The following is a 19,441-nucleotide window of genomic DNA, read 5'->3' on the forward strand; positions in this document are numbered from 1 at the left end:
GGAGGGACTTTATCCCATATGTGGTGGCTCAAGACCTGTCGATATACGGGAAAATGAATTTATCAAATTAGACACAATTTCTGTTTTTGTAGGTGCCCTTTTAAAATCCACAATTGTATGGCCATCGGATCTTCTACTTACTTGCAGTTAATTTATTTGGAATATTTTTCAATTATAGACTTAAAATAGCATTGATATTTAACACATTCAGTTGTTTTCTTTGTACATTTGTTTTTATATCTTCCCTGAAACATTTTGTAAAAGTAGACTCTGCTTAAAATGTGTTTTTAACTATTTATTTTCTAGATTGCAACCATTTATATTTTTCCATTTGCCTTTGACCGGTCTGAGTTCTTTAGCCCTTTACTCCAGTGTAACCGACGGCAACCTCTCAGTGGCCATTTAGACAATGCCGTTTCCCACATATCAAAACACTAAACAAAAAACTAAACTAAACACAAGTCCAGGGTCCCCTCCAGTTTTCTGAAGCTGCAAATTGGTTCTCATGGGAAAATGATTTAAATTCCTATTGACTAATATTTATATGACCCTTGACTTGTCTATAGATGAACAAAGCTATTGAGACATTAATTATAAACCGCATAGAGTAATTACATTTTGAAACCTAATCAATAAGAATTAAGTAACAATGAAATGTTAAAACAAAAAAGAACAATTAAAAAATAAAATAAAGTTGTTACTTAGTCAGCAGTGTTGTATTTTTATGTAAGAACTCTTTAGGATACTATATTAACATAAACAGATGCTCTGATGTTGGTTAATGATATAGCCATATGTAAGGTAACATGCACACTCTCTCTAGTCCTATTATCTATGCGGATAGCCCTGTTTTTTTGTTTTGTTTTAATGCAGAAATCTCTTCCACGAGGCAGAAAGGAAGTTAGAGTGTAACAGAAATAGAGCCTTTTGTGGTTTTCCATAATCTACATATGTTCTAGAAGATCATGGTTTAATAAATTAGAGTAAAAATGTCTTCATTATTTTCAGATTTTAGTCTCATTTGTGGTGCAATTTATATTAAATATACCACAACCGTTAAAACTTTTTTTTTTTTTTTTTTAAAGGCACTAAGTTAGTGAAGAGTTCCTAAACCTGGTCTTGCATATAGAATTCCTGAAGTAACTGGCAATATGAAAACCAACACACAGTTTTTTTTGTTATTCTATATTTAAACTTTTGTACGTCCTATTGCTTTAAGAAGGAGTAGGATTGCTGATGCTCTTGGGTTATTGGCAGTACCCGGTCCAAGGCTTTCTGACTTAAGCCTTGGACCAGCATAAGAAAGGACTGGGTAGAGCAATTTGGCACAGTTTTTCAGACTTTGGGGTTAAACTGCTCGCGAAGACTTTAACCCTTTAGGGTAAAATGGTACCTGGGACTTATTGGAACCACGACAACTTCAGAGCGGTCCTTTAAGCAGAGATTAAATCCGTACCTGGACAGCAGCTCGTAATAACTGATGTTGCATGTGTTGGTTTTAGTGGGTACTACTTGCGTATCGGTGTACGGCTATTAAGTGAATGGAAACAAACTGTGACTGAACTACAAATCGGTATGTGGCTGGCCCATATTTTGTGGAGGAAATGCTGGTCAAGCTCTTTTTAGTAGGTTTACAACTGTACATTCTCTACATCCTTTCTGACAATTTAAAGGGTTATTCCAAGCATCATAACCACTATAGCCTGCTGTAATAGTTATGATGCCAGGAATACCCTAGCCTTGTTCTCCGGTAATGGGGTAAACTGTTTAGGAACGGTTTGCCCACTTACTGGCTTCCCCGAGGCTCCGGTTCCAAGCTACCTGCTGACTTCTACAGAGCTGCAGGAGCCAATCCAGTCAGAACTCTTGTTCCAGTTTAGGTGGTGACAGCCAATGACACTGGCAGAGGTGGAGTTACACCTCCTGCAGCCAAGAGGTTAAACTTTTCAATGTGCTACTTTTCACAATGATATTCTGCACATACATACTCCAGGGACCATGACAACTTCAAAACATGAAGTGATCAAGGTGCTTGGGTTATCCTTCATCTCCTCTTACCACTGTGGCATTCTATTAAACTGTGAGGAAAATAATCAATGGATATTGCATGCCGATATCTTTGGTTCCATATTCTGTACATTGTGTGTGCTGACTAAGTTATACTACTGTTAAATGGACATTGAAACTCCATTTTACATTATTCAGATCAAAATTGTGTGCCAGATGTAGGAAATTCCATATCTAGAAATGTTTGCCACCCCCCCAAACCCAAAATGTTCTTGTTTATTGTAAATCAGTATGGTGTGGCATGTCTCGGGATACACTCTGCAAATATGTTTATACGTTACTTTCCCCCTCGAGGTTAAGTAAATGCATGTTTGTTGGGTTAAGTTGTATTTCTGAATGGAGTTTTCCTTGGTTTTGTTCTTCATTTTGGCATATAACGGACACAAACATCTGTTATGTTCACCCTGTGATGAACAACTGTACACTGTCCTCCAAATCCCGTGTCCAACAAAAAACATTCAGCCATGCATGATAGACTGCTGTAAACAACAATCGCTCCGAAACCCGGAAGTATTGACTCGAGGTGATACTACCTGCTAACCGGCGGATACAAACAGCACATATCGTGACCGCTGGACGAGGAGAATCATTTGGACTGGTGACTTGGAAGCTATTTTACATTTTATCACTTTGTGTGAATTATTTTTAAATTCTTTTCAAATAAAGTGCTTTAGAAGGATTTGTCTGCTGTCCTGAATACTAAAGGTCTCTGAGTCCTGAGATAAGAGGACTTCTGCCATCATAGTTAGAGCAGACTTTTACTGCTCTATTTTTTGTAAGTGTGAATATTTCCCCTTACATACACTTGAAGTTTTTAAGATATATTACCCTATGATCTTTGTCTTTTTGTGTTTGTTTTACATATTTGCATAGCCCTGAGGGGTGATCCACGCCAGTGGCGTTAAAATTGTGAGTGTGGACTTGCTACCCCATTTCTCTTCACGTGTTGCACATTGCACATGCACTTTTAACAATAATATTAAGTATTATTATTGTATTGTACACTATTGAGTTATTTAAAGTCATAGCGCACCTTATTTTTCTTGCAATTGTATAGTGCTGTAAACATTAAACATGTAAAGGACTCCATATCCGCTCAGTGCTGAAGTTATTTAAAATTGAAATGTGGTGTTTTTAAACCAGCTGTGGGAAGTAGTTTTCTTTTGCACTCTCCATTTCCTGCTGTGCCTTGGAATGACAGATTCCTGCTCATAAATTGCTAGATTCCCACCCTACAAACCAAAGATTTGACATCCCAGCAAAATACCACATGCGATTACTAATGACTCTGGTTACTACTAAACAAAAACAACATTCCTGTAAAAATAAAGCCTGTTCATATGTAACCGCTTGTGTAAATGTATAGTTTAGACTTCACAATATCCCTCTAGTCCATAGTAGTCAAACTTAGGCATCCAGATGTTGTTGGACTTAAACTCCCAATAACTTTGGAATGTAGTAGACTGGGAAAGAATTACTGACTTTGTAGTCAATCAGTATTGGAGGGACTGGAATTTGACATCCCTCAGCTAGTTATTGTTTTAGTTTAAATTCTGAGCATTGAAGGATAGATTCCAAAACTTTCACTATTCAGATACATCACAGGCAACAATCTGCATTCAACCCAGTCATAAATGTAAATCATCAGTCCAAGATTCACAGTTCTGTCCCAATGGGGATGCTGACAGAATTTGGTGTGGGATTTGAGTACCACTGCTCAGTGTACAGGGTATTGCAAGTAGCTGAATGAATATCTCTTGGTGGGAAGGTCAAGTTAATGATGCCATAGGCTCTAATAGTGGGACTGCTTGGAGTATAGATCTTGTTTCATGTAGTTTTGCTGGTGTGTAGATTTAAAGACACAGGGTACCAGGAGAAACCAAGAAATGTTTATATTCAGGATTGCTGGAGAAGATTGCGCTGTTTTTCCTGTGTTGAGAAATTGCTCTGTATCACTATCGTATAAACAATTTAATCTATTACAGTATCCGTACAAATACAAAGAAAAATGTCTTGCGCTCACTCCCATCACTCCTGGGCGGCAGCAGCGACTACAGTACACATCAGCTCCAATACATATAGTAAAAACCAAAGGGAAAAAAGTTACCTGCACGCTCTCCTTAATCCCTATGTATATTTAAACAAATGGAGGTCATTTAGTTACTCCAATGGCCACTGGAGGGAAAGCCCGCCTGCCAACGTCAAGGCAGACTCCCCTAGACGGGTCCTACTCTGACCCTTCACCTTGCTTCCTTGAGCTTCTGGCAAAGACATCTCTAATGAGACAGAAAGGGGTATTTTCTAGCGGTGTGATACAAAATGTGAATACAAAGAGCAAAGTTCTGCGCTCACTCCCATCACTCCTGGGCGGCAGCAATGACCACAGTACACATCAGCTAATACATACAGTAAAAACCAAGGAAAAAAAAAGTTACCTCCAGTGGCCATTGGAATAACTAAATGACCTCCATTTGTCTAAATATATATAGGGATTAAGCAGAGAGCGCAGGTAACTTTATCTTTTCTTTGGTTTTTACTATTCCAGTATCCGGTTGAAATGGATTAGAATGAAAGTTTAAAAAAAAAAAAAAAAAAACAACAAAAAGAAAAAAACAGAATAAAAATTGTGAGCTGGTCATAACCTTGATGTATTTTGGTACCAGAAGGTTATTTAATAAAGTTTCAATTTCACATAGTACTGTGGCCATTTGTATATTTGTGTTTGGGTTTAACCCCTTAAGGACGGAGGACGGTTCAGGACCGTCATCGGCATTTTTGCATTGCCGACCAGTGACGGTCCTGAACCGTCCTAACCGTCCAATGTACTTACCCGATCGCCGTCGTTCCCCCGGCGGCGCTCCCGGTGTGGGGAGACTGCCTGCAGCCCAGACAGTCTCCCCATGGCGGTTTAGGACCCCTGTGGCCATGTGATCGCCCAACAGGGCGACCACATGGTCACAATAGGTGTCCAAGTATCTGCCTGCAGGGGGACTGTCTGTGCTGACAGGCAGTCTCCCTGCTTAGTGTAAAATCTGAAAAAAAATTAAAGTGAAAGTTAATAAAAAAAAAATATTATTATATATGTGTATATATGATATATAGACATGTATTATACCTATAAAATATATGTCTATATATCATATATATAATGTCATGCTAAGTGTATTTTTAGATTAATATGTACATATATTAATATAAAAATACACTTATAATTAAATTACACACGTATATATAATAACTATATATTGTGTGTATATATATTATAAAATACGAATAAGTAATTTAAATTAAATTAAAAAAATAATAAAAATTGTAAAAAAAATTCTATATCTATACGAAATTTTATTCTAACTGTATTTTGATATTAATATATATATTTATATCAAAATACACTTAGAATGAAATTGTATATATATCTATGTATATATAAATAAATAAAAAGAATGCGAACTATTCATATGTCCATATACAAAATTATATAAATATACACGTAGACTTCAAATATATAAATATGCATATATATTTAAATTCTACGTGCGTATTTATGTAATATTTTTACATAATTAAGTTATTTTATTGATTGCAATTTAAGGGACCTGCCTGCCAACCCAGGCCGAAAGTCCAGAGAATTTAATTTGCTATCACTGTGTTTTACCCTGTAACGTTCTACGACACCCTAAAACCTGTACATGGGGGGTACTGTTTTACTCGGGAGACTTCGCTGAACACAAATATTAGTGATTCAAAACAGTAAAACATATCACAGCGATGATATTGTCAGTGAAAGTGACTTTGTTTGCATTTTTCACACACAAACAGCACTTTTACTGATGATATAATTGTTGTGATACATTTTCTAGTTTTGAAACACTAATATTTGTGTTCAGCAAAGTCTCCTGAGTAGAACAGGACCCCCCATGTACAGGTTTTATAGCGTTTTTGAAAGTTACAGGGTCAAATATATGGGTCAAATATTTTTACATTGAAAACGGCCAGGTTGGTTACGTTGCCTTTGAGAGCGTATGGTAGCCCAGGAATGAGAATTACCCCATGATGGCATACCATTTGCAAAAGAAGACAACCCAAGGTATTGCAAATGGGGTATGTCCAGTCTTTTTTAGTAACCACTTAGTCACAAACACTGGCCAAAATTAGCGTTCAATTTAGTTTTTTACTTTTTTCACACACAAACAAATATGAACGCTAACTTTGGACAGTGTTTACGACTAAGTGGCTACTAAAAAAGTCTGGACATACCCCATATTGAATACCCTGGGTTGTCTACTTTAAAAAAATATGTACATGTGGGGTGTTATTTAGCGATTTATGACAGATAATAGTGTTACAATGTCACTATTGATACATTTAAAAAATGTATGTTTTGAAACCGCAATATCCTACTTGTACTTATAGCCCTATAACATGCAAAAAAATAGCAAAAAGCATGTAAACACTGGGTATTTTTTAACTCAGGACAACATTTTGAATCTATTTAGCAGTTTTTTTTCATTCGCTTTTGTAGATGAGTAAAAGATTTTTCACATAAAATTCAAAAAACGTGTATTTTTTTTCAATTTTTCATCATATTTTTTCATTTTTTTTTAAAATTAAATTATAAGAGATTATATAAATAATGGTATGTAAAGAAAGCCCCTTTTTGTCCTGAAAAAAACAATATATAATTTGTATGGGAACAGTAAATGAGAGAGCGGAAAATTACAGCTAAACACAAACACCACAAAAGTGTAAAAAGATGCCTGGTCGCAAATGTACAACATCGCAAAAACAGTCCGGTCCTTAAGGGGTCAAATGGTCTGCTTCTTGTTTATTTGTAATGATTGTGCAATGTCCAAATGTCCTTGTAAAATCTCAATGTGTCTGTTTTATAGGGTGTATGTGTTAAATTAAACAGAAGGCCCCTTTTTTCTTTGATCTTTGGTGCTTTATGCAAAGTACCTCCAAGCACAGCGTGAGCATCCTCATGCTTCCTATGGTTCCAGTTCTAGAGGTTTGAAATTAGTTTCGAGGATTTTAAGAGATTCAGTCATTTTCTCCCTCCTTTTAACATTGCTTTCTTTGTTTAGATCTAAAATGACCTAGATTCTTATAAACAGTGGGAGACAGCTTGCAGCTGCAACATAGACTTGATACAATACTGGCTGTGTGCATTTTTTTGTTTGTGCCTGTGTAGTCAGCAGTTTCATTGATTGGCCCCTCCCTCTCTCTCTGTGCAGGTTGCTTTGAATGTTGCATAAAGTGCTTGGGAGGAGTACCATACGCTTCACTGGTGGCCACCATTCTATGCTTCTCTGGAGTGGCTCTCTTCTGTGGCTGTGGCCACGTTGCTCTCACAGGAACAGTAACAATACTTGAACAGCACTTCTCCTCAAATGCCAGTGATCACGCTCTTCTGACTGAAGTGTAAGTAGTCACATTTATTTACGTTGACATTTTGATGAACATATTAACACAATTTTGATTTTTTTCTTTTCTTTTCAAACTTAAGCCATTGATTACAAGTCCCAATAGAAAAAAAAAATCATTAAAAAAAAATCTGTACATTGCATCAGGATGCAGTCCCACATCCTAAAGTAGCTTGAAATCAGTCAGTTGGGTAGGACACCGAACTGGTGGGTGTACAGGCATTGATTGTCATCCCACCAAGGTGAATTTGTGTTATAGTACAGATTACACTCAACAAAAAACTAAAAGGCAATTCACAAAATATCTTATGTGCTGTAGTTGATGTTCTGTATACACTTGTGTCAGGTCTTGACAAATTTACTTTAGATCTAGGAGTCAGCTAAAAAAGTTAGGAGCCAGATTTTTTTTTTTAACTTGCAAATCTTTATATTCAACAACAAAAAATACATTTCTTAAATGGACACTGTAGTCACCAGGACCACTACAGCTTAATGCCTGTCTATAGCCTGACCCCAGAAAAAAGGCAGGGTTTACATTGTATATTAGTGACACCTCTAGTGACGTCACTCATACGGTCACTAGAGGTGCTTCCTGTGTCGGTGCTGCACAGTGTGCGCTGAACACTCCTCATAGGGATGCATTGATACAATGCATCTCGATGAGGAGATGCTAATTGGTACAGCGTTTTGCAGCAAATCCTATGGGAAAAATTAGAATTGGCTGATAGTGAAAGTTTCATAATCTCAGCCATACAGGCAGGGCAGTCAAGGGGAGACCAGCACAGTGTGGGGGGGGAAAAAGGTGAATAAAAATACCATACTGCCACCTAAACACGCACCCCATGACACAGTCGAGCACACATGACCGACATACACATTCACACATTATTGCTTGTTTTAATACCTGTGGGGTCCAGTGGGTGACAGGCTGGGGGATTGTGCAGGCGAGCGGCATGCTGAAGGATTATGGAGATGGGTAACAGGCTGGGGGGATCGTGCAGGCGGCCAGCGGCAAGTTAGGGATTTTGTAGGAAGGCGGCTTGCCGGGTGGTCGTGGAGGCGGGTGGCTGGCTGCGCCTGTTGTTGCCGGCGGCGAGGGAGCTGTGATGTTTCTGCTCTGCTCCACCGCATGCCACTTAGTGAGATCGGGGCCGGATTATGATGCCCTATCTCCCCGGTCTCATTAAGCGGCTCGCGGGGGAGCAGAGCAGAAACATCACAGCTCCCTCCGCCTTCCAATTCTCACATCTAACCGCCTGCCTCCACGACCACCCAGCAAGCCGTCTTCCTAGAAAATCCCCCAACTTGCTGATGGCCACCGCCCACTTGGAGTTAAGGGGCTTGCATATCCCAGACGCCAAGGCAAAATTCCTATGCGCCATGGCGACCTGGGATTTGTCGAGCCCTGACTTATGTATATATAAGATATTAAAGGTACACTCTAGTCACCATCCGCTTAATTAAGCAATTTTGGTGTATAGATTATGCCCCTGCAATCTCGCTACTCAATTCTCTGCCATTTGGGAGTTAAATTAGCCATTTTTTTTCTTCATGCAGACTGTGTAAGTCACAGCCAGGAGTGGTGTTGGCTTGGGCTGCATAACCAGAAACAAAAGTGACCTGACCCAACTCCAAGTTGCAGTGAATTGGGCATGATATATACACAAAAACTGCTTCATTAAGCTAAAGTAGCTTTGGTGATCATAGTGTCCCTCCCTTTAATGATAACTGAAATAAGCCAGGATTATTAATTATAGGATGAAAATTTGAAGTCCTCTATTACATAGGTAAGTTTGACCTAAAAGTTAATCTTCACAAAAATACACGCACACATTTTTTGTTTTAAATATATTTATTTGGAGAGAACTGATTTAAGCGCATCATATGGCAAGGGAACATTGTATACAAATATAATAAAATTGGAGGTATAAATAATGTACAGGCTAATATCAAATAATAAACATGGCATGCATAAACAGAAAACATTTCCCTTGATCTCAAACTGGTTGGTTAGTTTATTTTTTAAAAAGCTCAAAAACAACAATATGAGGAGTTTTTATATTAACAATGAAATACAAGTGAAAAACAATTGAGAAGTAGCAAAGAAGATAGAGAACCTAAATTTAAAAGCGAAAAAAACATCACGGAAGACAACAGAGTGTAGATTAGCAGGAAAAAACAAACACAATGTGATGAGGATAGAATGAACTACAATTGTAGAGGGTAAAACAAATCAAAAGTATTGTGTGTGTGAAGATGAGGCAAAAACAAAATTTAAAGGGGTGAAGATTAGGACCTATAATATTCATGCATACAAACGGGTGTATTTTGTGTTTGGATGGAGTGGTCAAATTTATAGAATGTATGCATGAACAAGGAATTAGAACAAAGAATTGGACGTAGCATAAATTGAGGAGCCAAAGGTTTGTGTACCAACTTTACAGGCTTGGGGAAAAAGATGAACCATTATGGCCAACAAATTAACTTCTTAACGGAGCTCTCAGAGTATCATAACCACTGTGGAGGGGGTTATGGTGCTTGGAGTGCTTCTTGAACAGTGATTTGTAGCTTGACAATCAAGAACTGTCCAAAATAATCCAGAAAATCAGTAATCTATATCTTTTTATTTATTTTTTTGCAGAATACAATTGATGCAGTATGTCATCTATGGCATTGCATCTTTTTTCTTTCTGTACGGAATCATTCTTTTGGCAGAAGGTTTCTACACCACCAGTGCCGTAAAGGAAATGCACAGTGAATTTAAGACGACAGCCTGCGGACGATGCATTAGTGGAATGGTGAGTGCTTAATCTCCTGAGTCATTAATGTATTTAGATTTATTTTTGAATGCATTTTATTTTTCTAAAAAAATTCAGTTAACTATATATCTTTTTAATAGGCAAAATTGTAATTCGTAATGCTGTAGTGTTCTCACGGCAAGATTTCCCATTAGGTAGAGTTGACACCTGCCTTTAAGCGCCAGTCCTGTGGGGGAGTGAGTGAGGGGTGGGGGGGGGGGGGGGGGGGGGAGAGAAGGGGGATGCCTACTTACAGGATTTGTAATGTGCCCTGCTGGAGCTTACGTGAACTGGTGAGAGGAGAGAAGTACCAGGAACCTTGGTCTGTGTCCTCTGTAGTCTAGTCTGCCTCTTATACTCTTCACATGCAAAGATAGCAGGATGTCATCCAGTAAGTACCTGTAATCCAGTAAGTACCTCTAAGTGGCTGTCAGAGTGACAGTGTCAGAGCTACCGTGTTTGGTAGCTGTGTAACACTGCTTTTTCTCTAATAAGACCGCATTTTAAAATTCACAGCATGCAGCGATAGGCTACATGACCCTGAACCACTACATTGAGCTGTAGTGGTCCTGGTGATTATAGTGCCCTTTTAAATTCTTTATTTTTCTTGTGCATATTAAAGAACATACAGTTAGTCTTGCAGCACCACAACAGCAACTGCAGTATAGTGCCCCTTTAAGACCACTAGTTCTGGGAGTAAAATAATCCCAAATATTCCATTGTCCTTTAAACTCTGTATAAGATTTGTTATAAATTCAACAGTTTTTGGAGGTTTGGAGGAAAAATGTGTTTATTTTTCTTCATGTTTTAATCTGTGTTAAATGCAGTGACATTTTTGACTGACCGGTGAATACCTATCTCATGTGCAATATTTGCTAAACCTAAAACAGAACACTGACTTTAGATATATTATTCTTTCTCAATATTTTATTTAGAACTCTAAAGTTGAATGGAATCATTTGATAAAGATCATTCCAATTTCAATTACAATATTATGGCTTCTGTGGTTATAAAAGAACAAAAATACAGGGAAACTATACAGGAAAGAAAAAAATGGGCAATCTCGGGAATAGTTTATATAACCAGTTACAGTTTTTGTCCTTGAATTTAGTATGAATTTAGTACAACATACTACTGATCAGTAAAAATAATGGTCTCCGACTGTGGCTCCTTGAAATACCAACATTAACTGTGTTGACATTTCACTGAAACTCCAACACAGTCAAAAGATATGCGAAGACAAAGTAGGGACTACTTTTTGTCTTAATATTTATTTAAATTTTCTCTACACTTGACAAATGTGAGAAAAAGCAGAGCTACCTTTTGTCAGGTTTTGCCATTTGGCCCAGTAGTCTCATGGAACCCACCAAAGAACAGTGTTGTACTCTTGCTGCTCCTGACAAATAAAGCAACAGAAGTTGAAGAGGACCGTCAGGAAGACCATGACCACGAGCGACAGGCTCAGGAAAGTACACCAGAACCTGTTCGTGGCCACTGGACACCCATTGGTGTGGTCTGTGCCGTGCATCTTTGGCGCAGTCTTTCCATATTGTGCCAAGCTGCTTTAAGAGGGGATATAGTGAATGTTCTTTTTCTCTGTTGGTGCTTTGGATGACAAAATGTTATTAATTTCTGCAGATGTATTTAAGCTAACTGCATTTTCCTTTTTTCCTTTTATGATCAGTTTGTCTTTCTGACCTATATTCTTGGTGTAGCCTGGCTTGGTGTCTTTGGCTTCTCTGCTGTCCCTGTGTTCATGTTCTACAACATGTGGTCAACCTGTGAAGTTCTCAAAGCATTGTCCGTAAATATGACCACATCACCGGATCAGATCTGTGTAGACGTCCGGCAATATGGTAAATGCAAATCTTTTTCTTTAAAAATGTTCTGTAAGCACCTGTGGGAACCTACCTGAAATGTGAGCTTGTAGGTTTATGGCCTCAATTTATTTATTTTTAGATACGGTTTTTAAATATGTTTTGGCTAAATATTTTCAAAAAATTTAATATATTAATATTTTTCAAAATATGTAATTTTAAAAGTATAACAAAAGATATTAAATCACTTGAAAAGCTTATCCGTAAATAATCTAGGCGAATTCTGGAGAAATCCTTGTACTGTCACCCACTCTGATAACCTTTGCAGTGCCGTGGTCTGTACAAAATTAAATATCTATTTAAATGTTCCATTTCATAAGACCAACAAGTAAAATGTATTTTTTTATTTTCCCCTGATTTTGTTTTATTGTCTCCAATACCAGTGGGTCATAATTTTTGTTATATGCCCAATGGTGTATATTTTTACTTTGTGTTTACATTCTGTACAGGTGCTTAGTGAATTCATTTTTATGACAAAATGCCTGTATGTAAGCACAATATGGCACGTTGTCTGTTGCTAGAACTGTCATCTAGCCAGTCTTCGGCTCAGTAGCAGTTTTTTGTGTGGGTGCTTGTAAAAGAACACAGATGGCAAGTGGGTGGAGAAGGAAAGGAATACGTGTTTGCTACCGACTTAAATGATTGTGTTTCTCTCTGCGTAGGTATCATTCCATGGAATGCTCTGCCCGGAAAAGCATGTGGAATGGCATTGGAGAACATCTGCAACACCAATGAGGTATTCAGTTCATTTCACAAGATGCCCATTTTAATGATTGGTTAGAAGTTATACACATGTTTAACAAATGGAAGATATTGTAATAGTTTCTGGCACCTCCTAATTGGCATACAGTAGTTGGGGTAATATTAGCTACAAATAGCAGCTGCCTAAGGGTGTAGTTACCACCAGACAGAGAAACCCTTACACTATGAACATTCATTGTCTCAGCGAAGGTCCATATTTTCATTCACAATGTTTTGTATGTTTTGTATGTTTTCATTGTCACTCAGGATTTACAAAACGGTATTAAAACAAACCAAAGAATCTTGGTTCAGGAAGAAGTGTTCAGCTTTGAACGCGGCACGTTGGCAAGTTCCCAAAAGCAGTTTGTGTGCCAATAGCTCCATTACCCTTTCCAGAACCCATAATCCGTTAAAATGCCCACTCTGGAAACTATGCCGTGTCCAAAATAAAGGATCCAACCTTAGCCTTCCTGCAGAATATACCCACTCATATTAATATGGCTTTTACATTTGATGTGGCAATACACTGAACATTATAATGCATGTGTAGGTATACAACTGTGTTAATTTTGGCAGCAAATTTCTATTTAGTTTTAGTCATAGTCCTTTGACTAAAAAGCTGTTTTAGTTGTATTTTAGTCATCTGAATTGTTTTAGTTTTAGTCGACCAAATCTCCAGTGGATTTTAGTAAATACAACTAATCTAATTGGCTTAGTTAAAGCCTCTTTTGCCCCTTCCACAGCCCCCCTGTGCAGTGTTCATTTTGGCACCAAATGGCAATTTAGTTTTAGTCAGTCATTTGACTAAGATGCTATTTTAGTTTTAGTCGTGTTTTAGTCATCTTAATTGTTTTGGTTTTAGTTGACTAAATCTCAAACATTTTACTCGACTAAAATTGTTAGGCGACAAAATTAACACTGGTATACAAAACACTATAGATGTTCTTTTAATTCTGGGAGGGATGTAGAAATAAAGTCAGGTATAAAACTCTTATGCCCACACCCAGTCACCAATCCAGGCAAATAAGATTAAATCATGACTATTGTCACAAATCTATACACACCAGTTAGACTACTCTCCTTCAGAGCCACTACCTAACACTCAGGCACTCCTGCATCTATGGGAACAGCATCCACCCACACAATGATTCTGCCTGACAGCCTGTTCTATAATGGGGCTAATCCAGATTTGCACAGTTAGTTACAGTTTGACAAATGCAGAATTCTGAGCAGTTTAACTTAAATATAAGCTACAGCAGCTACATGTTTTCTATACTGTATAGTTAGTTTATGTATATTGTAACAGAATATGACAGCAGATCAGAACCATTTGGCCCATCCAGTCTGCACAATTTTCTAAATACTTTCATTAGTCCCTGGCCTTATCTTATCTTATATCTAGGATAGCCTTATGCATATCCCACTCATGCTTAAACTACTGTGTTAACCTATACCACTTCAGCTGGAAGGCTATCCTATGCATCCACTACCCTCTCAGTAAAGTAATACTTCCTGATATTTTTAAACCTTTGCCCCTCTAATTTAAGACTGTCCTCTTGTTGTGGTAGTTTTTCTTCTTTTAAATATAGTCTCGTCCTTTACTGTGTTGATTCCCTTTATGTATTTAAATGATAGAAACATAGATGTTGCAATAATGTTTCAAATACACTTTGTTACAGTCCACATTTCCTTATCTCTCCTAGTTTTACATGTCCTACCACCTTTTCATTGTGGCATGCGCCGGGGCAGGAGCTACTGTTATTGCACTGGTGGGTATTCACCTTCTTCTAAACTTAAACTGTTGTATTATAATGTTGAACTGTAATACCATAAAACTAGACATTAAGGAGAAACAAATGGTCTTCATTATCAAGTATTTTTTGTTTGCGGAATAAATGGAGACTACATTTAATTTTAAATTTTAATACATAGAATTCAAGTAGCAGTTTTAACTATTCCTTAAAACAGCCATCTTCCTGTTCAGCTATAAATTTTAGTCTTGTGTAAAAGCATAGTTTGCAAATTGGAAGCTGATTTAGGCACACTGTAAAAATTCTCACTTTTCAAAACTTGCATTTTTACTTGTCAATTCTCCAGTTCCTATTACTCGTTTGTTCAGTTAACCCCACAATATAAATAGTGTCATTAGAAAATAAAGTAACTGAACTGGAGTATATTTGGAAACTAATTTTGCCATAAAGTATAAAATTCTTTCTTATCGTATCCAAAATGCATATTGAGTAACATTTCTCATACAGAGGCTTAAATCTATTAAAGTATCATTAATTGGTGAACAGTTTTCAAATGTATTGGATATTTAGATATACCATTAAGGTTTTTTATTTTGATTATTAATTCTATTTCTCGTATAGTTTCTATAGTTCTATTAAGTTTTTTTTTTGCCTTTCTCTCCTTTGCAGCGTTATCTTACTTTGGTTTGGATTCTATTGCCCAAGATAGTTTTTTTTAAGAATAGAATCCAGCCCCTGCTACATCCCATTTTGATAATCCATTCTAAAAGGCACATGTCATGCCCCAAACAGACTATGCTCATTAGATGAAGCATAAGATTTTATCTATACATTGTGCTAGCAGGAAAAAAAAAAAAACTATTTAACCCCTTAAGGACCAAACTTCTGAAATAAAAGGGAATCATGACATGTCACACATGTCATGTGTCCTTAAGAGGTTAAATGTTTTTTTTCTCTTAGCTGCCAGTCAATGCCTCGGTATTGAATGACAATGGAGAGCAAAAAAAGGCAGGAGGTCCCTCGGCTCTCCTCCCATAGCACATGCGGTTGCTATGGAACTGGGTACAGGAATGGAGTAATGTTACTCCTTTCCAATGCCAACGTCACTGACTAGATCAGCCCTGCTTATACTTTACATTTAATACACCATTTATCTACATGATATATGACGTATCCAATGTATATGTAAGTGAATTAAGGCAAGTAATTTTTCCGTTCCAGGTTCACTTTAATCATGGTTCACTGTTCCCATCTAGTGCTCAGTATTGTTTTATTTCAGAAAATATAAACCTCGATCATCCCTGAATGTCAAAACTGTAACAATACATAACTGATGTCCATGGCTGCATAAGGCATTGACTTGCTGTGTCTTACTGTCCTCTTCATTTTGTTCTCTTCCACCAGCTGATCTACATGATGGCAACTACATATAACTATGCCGTTTTGAAGTTTAAGAGTCGGGAAGATTGCTGCACTAAATTCTAAACTGTCCTAGCCAAATCATTAGAGAGACTGCGTTGTTATAGATTCATCTGCCACTGACCCTCTGGACTAAAAACTCAGTCTAGCATTTAGGAGTTTATATGACTATTCTGTTTGGTTTATGTAAATAGCAAGCATCATTTAGCCTTGAAAAGGAGTAATTAACCAATTTTGTATGTGAATATTACAGTGAGATCTGGCTATATTATGTGACTTTAAGAACAGTTTATTAGATATTTTTGCCTTTTTGGCCCTTCATTGCCCCTCACAATATATCTATGACTATAATGTATGTGCCTTTTTCAAGTTATTGTCTATAAAGTGCAGTGTGACAAATGTATTAATAGTGCTTTCAAGTTTACCGTAAGATGAAAAATGTTGAAATAGTAGTGTGGACTATTCTCATTGCCAAAAAAATAATTACTAACCATGTAATTTGTTTGGTTCTTCACTGCTTCCAAATGGCTTTTTCTGAAGTTGTGAGCGATTTTTTGTTTTATTTTATAACTTTGCACTTGTACAGGTAAATTTGTAACTAATCATTAATTAGAAAGCCAGATCTCAAAAACATGTATGGCTAACAGGCCCTTGACCACTAGAAAGAAATCCTATACATTTAGAAGAATTAGTGGCCCAGTTGCAACTGGGCATTTCTTGGATCAGGAGGTATGTGATTTATTGCCATGTCACTGATCAGGGGTCGGACAACCTGTTTCTCTTAACCTTTTTGACCTTGACTCCTGATCAGCCTTAGCTGATCTTATAGCTGACTGCAGACAACTGGGAGATGTTGTTGTCAAATAAGATGAGAGATCACAGGCTCCTTAACGTTGATCACTGAAAAGTGGGAAAGCTATTTGAAATAATCACTGGATATGGGGCTTTTTGACTCCATTTCGAGGTGCGTATGAGCACTCGGGATGGATTTATTCTTTTATAACCTATTTTTGTAGATGAATAAAAAGGACAATAAAAGACTAAATTTGTGGACTTGCATGCTTGTGTTTATAAGAAGATCTTCATTTCATCTCTGCAGGTCAACCTAGATGCCTGTACTGTATACCAAGAACTGTAGCACTCTTTAAAAAAAAAAAAAAAAAAATTATTTAACTGAGAACTATATATATATATATATATATATATATATATATATATATATATATATATATATATATATATATATATATATATATTTTTTTTTTTTAAATCTAGCACATTTTGTATAATTTATATTTCATGTTTCATCCATACAATAATGAAACTAGAAACCTGTCCTACACAAAGGAAACCAAACGATAAAAAAAGCAATGGAAACCAAACTTGCTGGTTCATTTTTGAATTGAGTACCTTTAGAATTCAAAGAAATACATAAGCAGAATTTAGTATTGATTTTCTGTTAATTTTAATCCTGGCTTACTAACTCCTTTTGCAAATCCGTAAACTAGGAAGGTGCATGTTTTTTTTTTTTTTTTATTAATGTTCACTAGAAGTCACACGTTAACTCTAGTTTTTCTTACCTCTTTTTATTTTATTTATTTAATTCAAATACTACTTCTAGAACATTAACAAGCTGCTTGCTTTACCTCCTTGACCTGCTCACTAGCCACAATGCTCACCCTTCTCTTGCAGATCCACTTCCTCATGATTCTGTCTGCAAACTGGGCCTACTTAAAGGATGCCAGCAAAATGCAGGTCTACCACGACATTAAGACAAAGGAAGAACAGGAGCTTCAAGACATCCAGTCACGGTCTAAAGAACAGCTCAATTCTTACACATAGTACGATTATCCGAGTAACATCACAGAAGAACCAGTAGCTCTTATTATTGGTCAGCTAATGCAGAAGTGTAAGAATATAAATAAATATAACGTTCCTATTGGACATAATTCTGTACAATTAGTAAAGGAAAAAAACCCAGTGAGTAACACAATATTCACAACTTACTTCCTTTTTTGTATTTGATCTCAGGCATTTTAAAAGGCATCAATTTATAAAAAGTCTAAACTGGATGGAATGAGTAGAATGTAGGTGAATGCTCAGTTTGTGGAAGAATGAATTGTTCGGTTGTTGTAGCAGTCATTCGCATCCATCTGATTACAAAAAGGTTTAAAGTGGAATGAAATAAAAAGCAGAAACTTGTAAAAAAAAAAAAAAAATGTTTATGAAATAAAAAAAGTCTCAAGTGCCAGAGCATTAAAATACACACATACCAACACGTTCCACTGTGTAATTGAACTAAAATATGTGTAGACATCCATTTCCTGAGCATTAAAAACAAAATCCTGAATCTGGGTCGGGAGAACCTAATATTTCTAGATCATAAACTTTTGTTTTATCTCCTTCCAAGACACGTATAGTTAAGATTGTTTTCTTGTAAATCAAATTATGGGGCAACACCTTTCAACATTGGTGCACTGATGCTATGTAGTATTACATTGTTGCTGTAAGTCACTTCATTATTATTCTGTGGTCAATTGTGAGTGTTATACAGTTGCACTTAAACAAAATATGATTAAAAATATATTGAAAGAAAATTAGAAAACTGGAAAAAAGTGATAATGTAGACGGTACATGTTACAAAAATTATAAAAAAAAAAAATACAGAAAAAAAAAACGCCCAGTCTACTTGATTATTTAGAAATATTTCTTATTGTTGAATTGTGAACAAACAGTGTTCAGGTATTTTGTTTGGTTACAAGCCTAAAAAAAGGCAATTTTGACAAATTAAAAATGAGAAATTTTATTGTATGTAAAGAAAATGTAACATACTAGCCTAGCTTTCTGTTAAGCCAATGCATGGGAAATGTCATAACTAATTCTACTGCAATGCAGGTGATTGTTTTAGCCCCATCTTCTCCTGTACGGATAATGAAGGCAATGTCCCATTTTTCTTTTTCCTTTTTCTATTCTGTGTAGTTGCTGGGAGTTTTATTTTGATTTTGTTTAGTGAACTATTTTTATGTTTAAAAAAATAAATAAAAAAAATTACATTTTGCTATGTATAAATTTTTGTAACTTATAGTGAATCAATATTTTCTATCAGTGCCAAGGGCTTCCTGTAGTTATATCCAAGTGTTATAATAAATATTTGTAGATAAAAATCTGTTTGTGATGATTAAAGAATTTCAGCGTTATCATTTATACAAATGTAACATTCTGCAGCAATGCGCAGTGCATAAACAAAACATCAAAGACCTATTTAAGCAATGGGAGAGAGGTAGTAAGGCACTGGTCTAACAAGATTGTAAAACACGGTTTCTACTTCCTATAGAATCAAATACTTGGGGTATATGGACCGAAAG

The 19,441-nt window shown here is 36.5% G+C and overlaps 1 protein-coding gene across 6 annotated transcripts in view; it reads left to right on the plus strand.

The window, feature by feature from the left end:
• Window positions 1–19,206, plus strand: part of GPM6B (glycoprotein M6B) — a 129,940-nt gene extending 110,734 nt beyond the window's left edge. For 4 of the 6 annotated variants that reach the window (XM_063457692.1, XM_063457721.1, XM_063457683.1 and 1 more), the window contains 6 exons: window positions 7,302–7,488; window positions 10,132–10,288; window positions 11,973–12,144; window positions 12,828–12,901; window positions 14,610–14,675; window positions 17,769–19,206. In XM_063457692.1, coding sequence (XP_063313762.1) covers window positions 7,302–7,488; window positions 10,132–10,288; window positions 11,973–12,144; window positions 12,828–12,901; window positions 14,610–14,675; window positions 17,769–17,918 — 806 coding nt within the window. In that variant the 3' untranslated portion in view covers window positions 17,919–19,206. Of the gene's footprint in view, window positions 1–7,301; window positions 7,489–10,131; window positions 10,289–11,972; window positions 12,145–12,827; window positions 12,902–14,609; window positions 14,676–16,061; window positions 17,134–17,768 lie in introns of those variants that run through there. The other 2 variants (XM_063457700.1, XM_063457729.1) reach the window with 1 other exon arrangement.
• Window positions 19,207–19,441: the final 235 nt, after the last annotated feature.

The sequence above is a fragment of the Pelobates fuscus genome, chromosome 1 (assembly GCF_036172605.1).
Source record: "Pelobates fuscus isolate aPelFus1 chromosome 1, aPelFus1.pri, whole genome shotgun sequence".
NCBI classification, from domain to species: domain Eukaryota; kingdom Metazoa; phylum Chordata; class Amphibia; order Anura; family Pelobatidae; genus Pelobates; species Pelobates fuscus.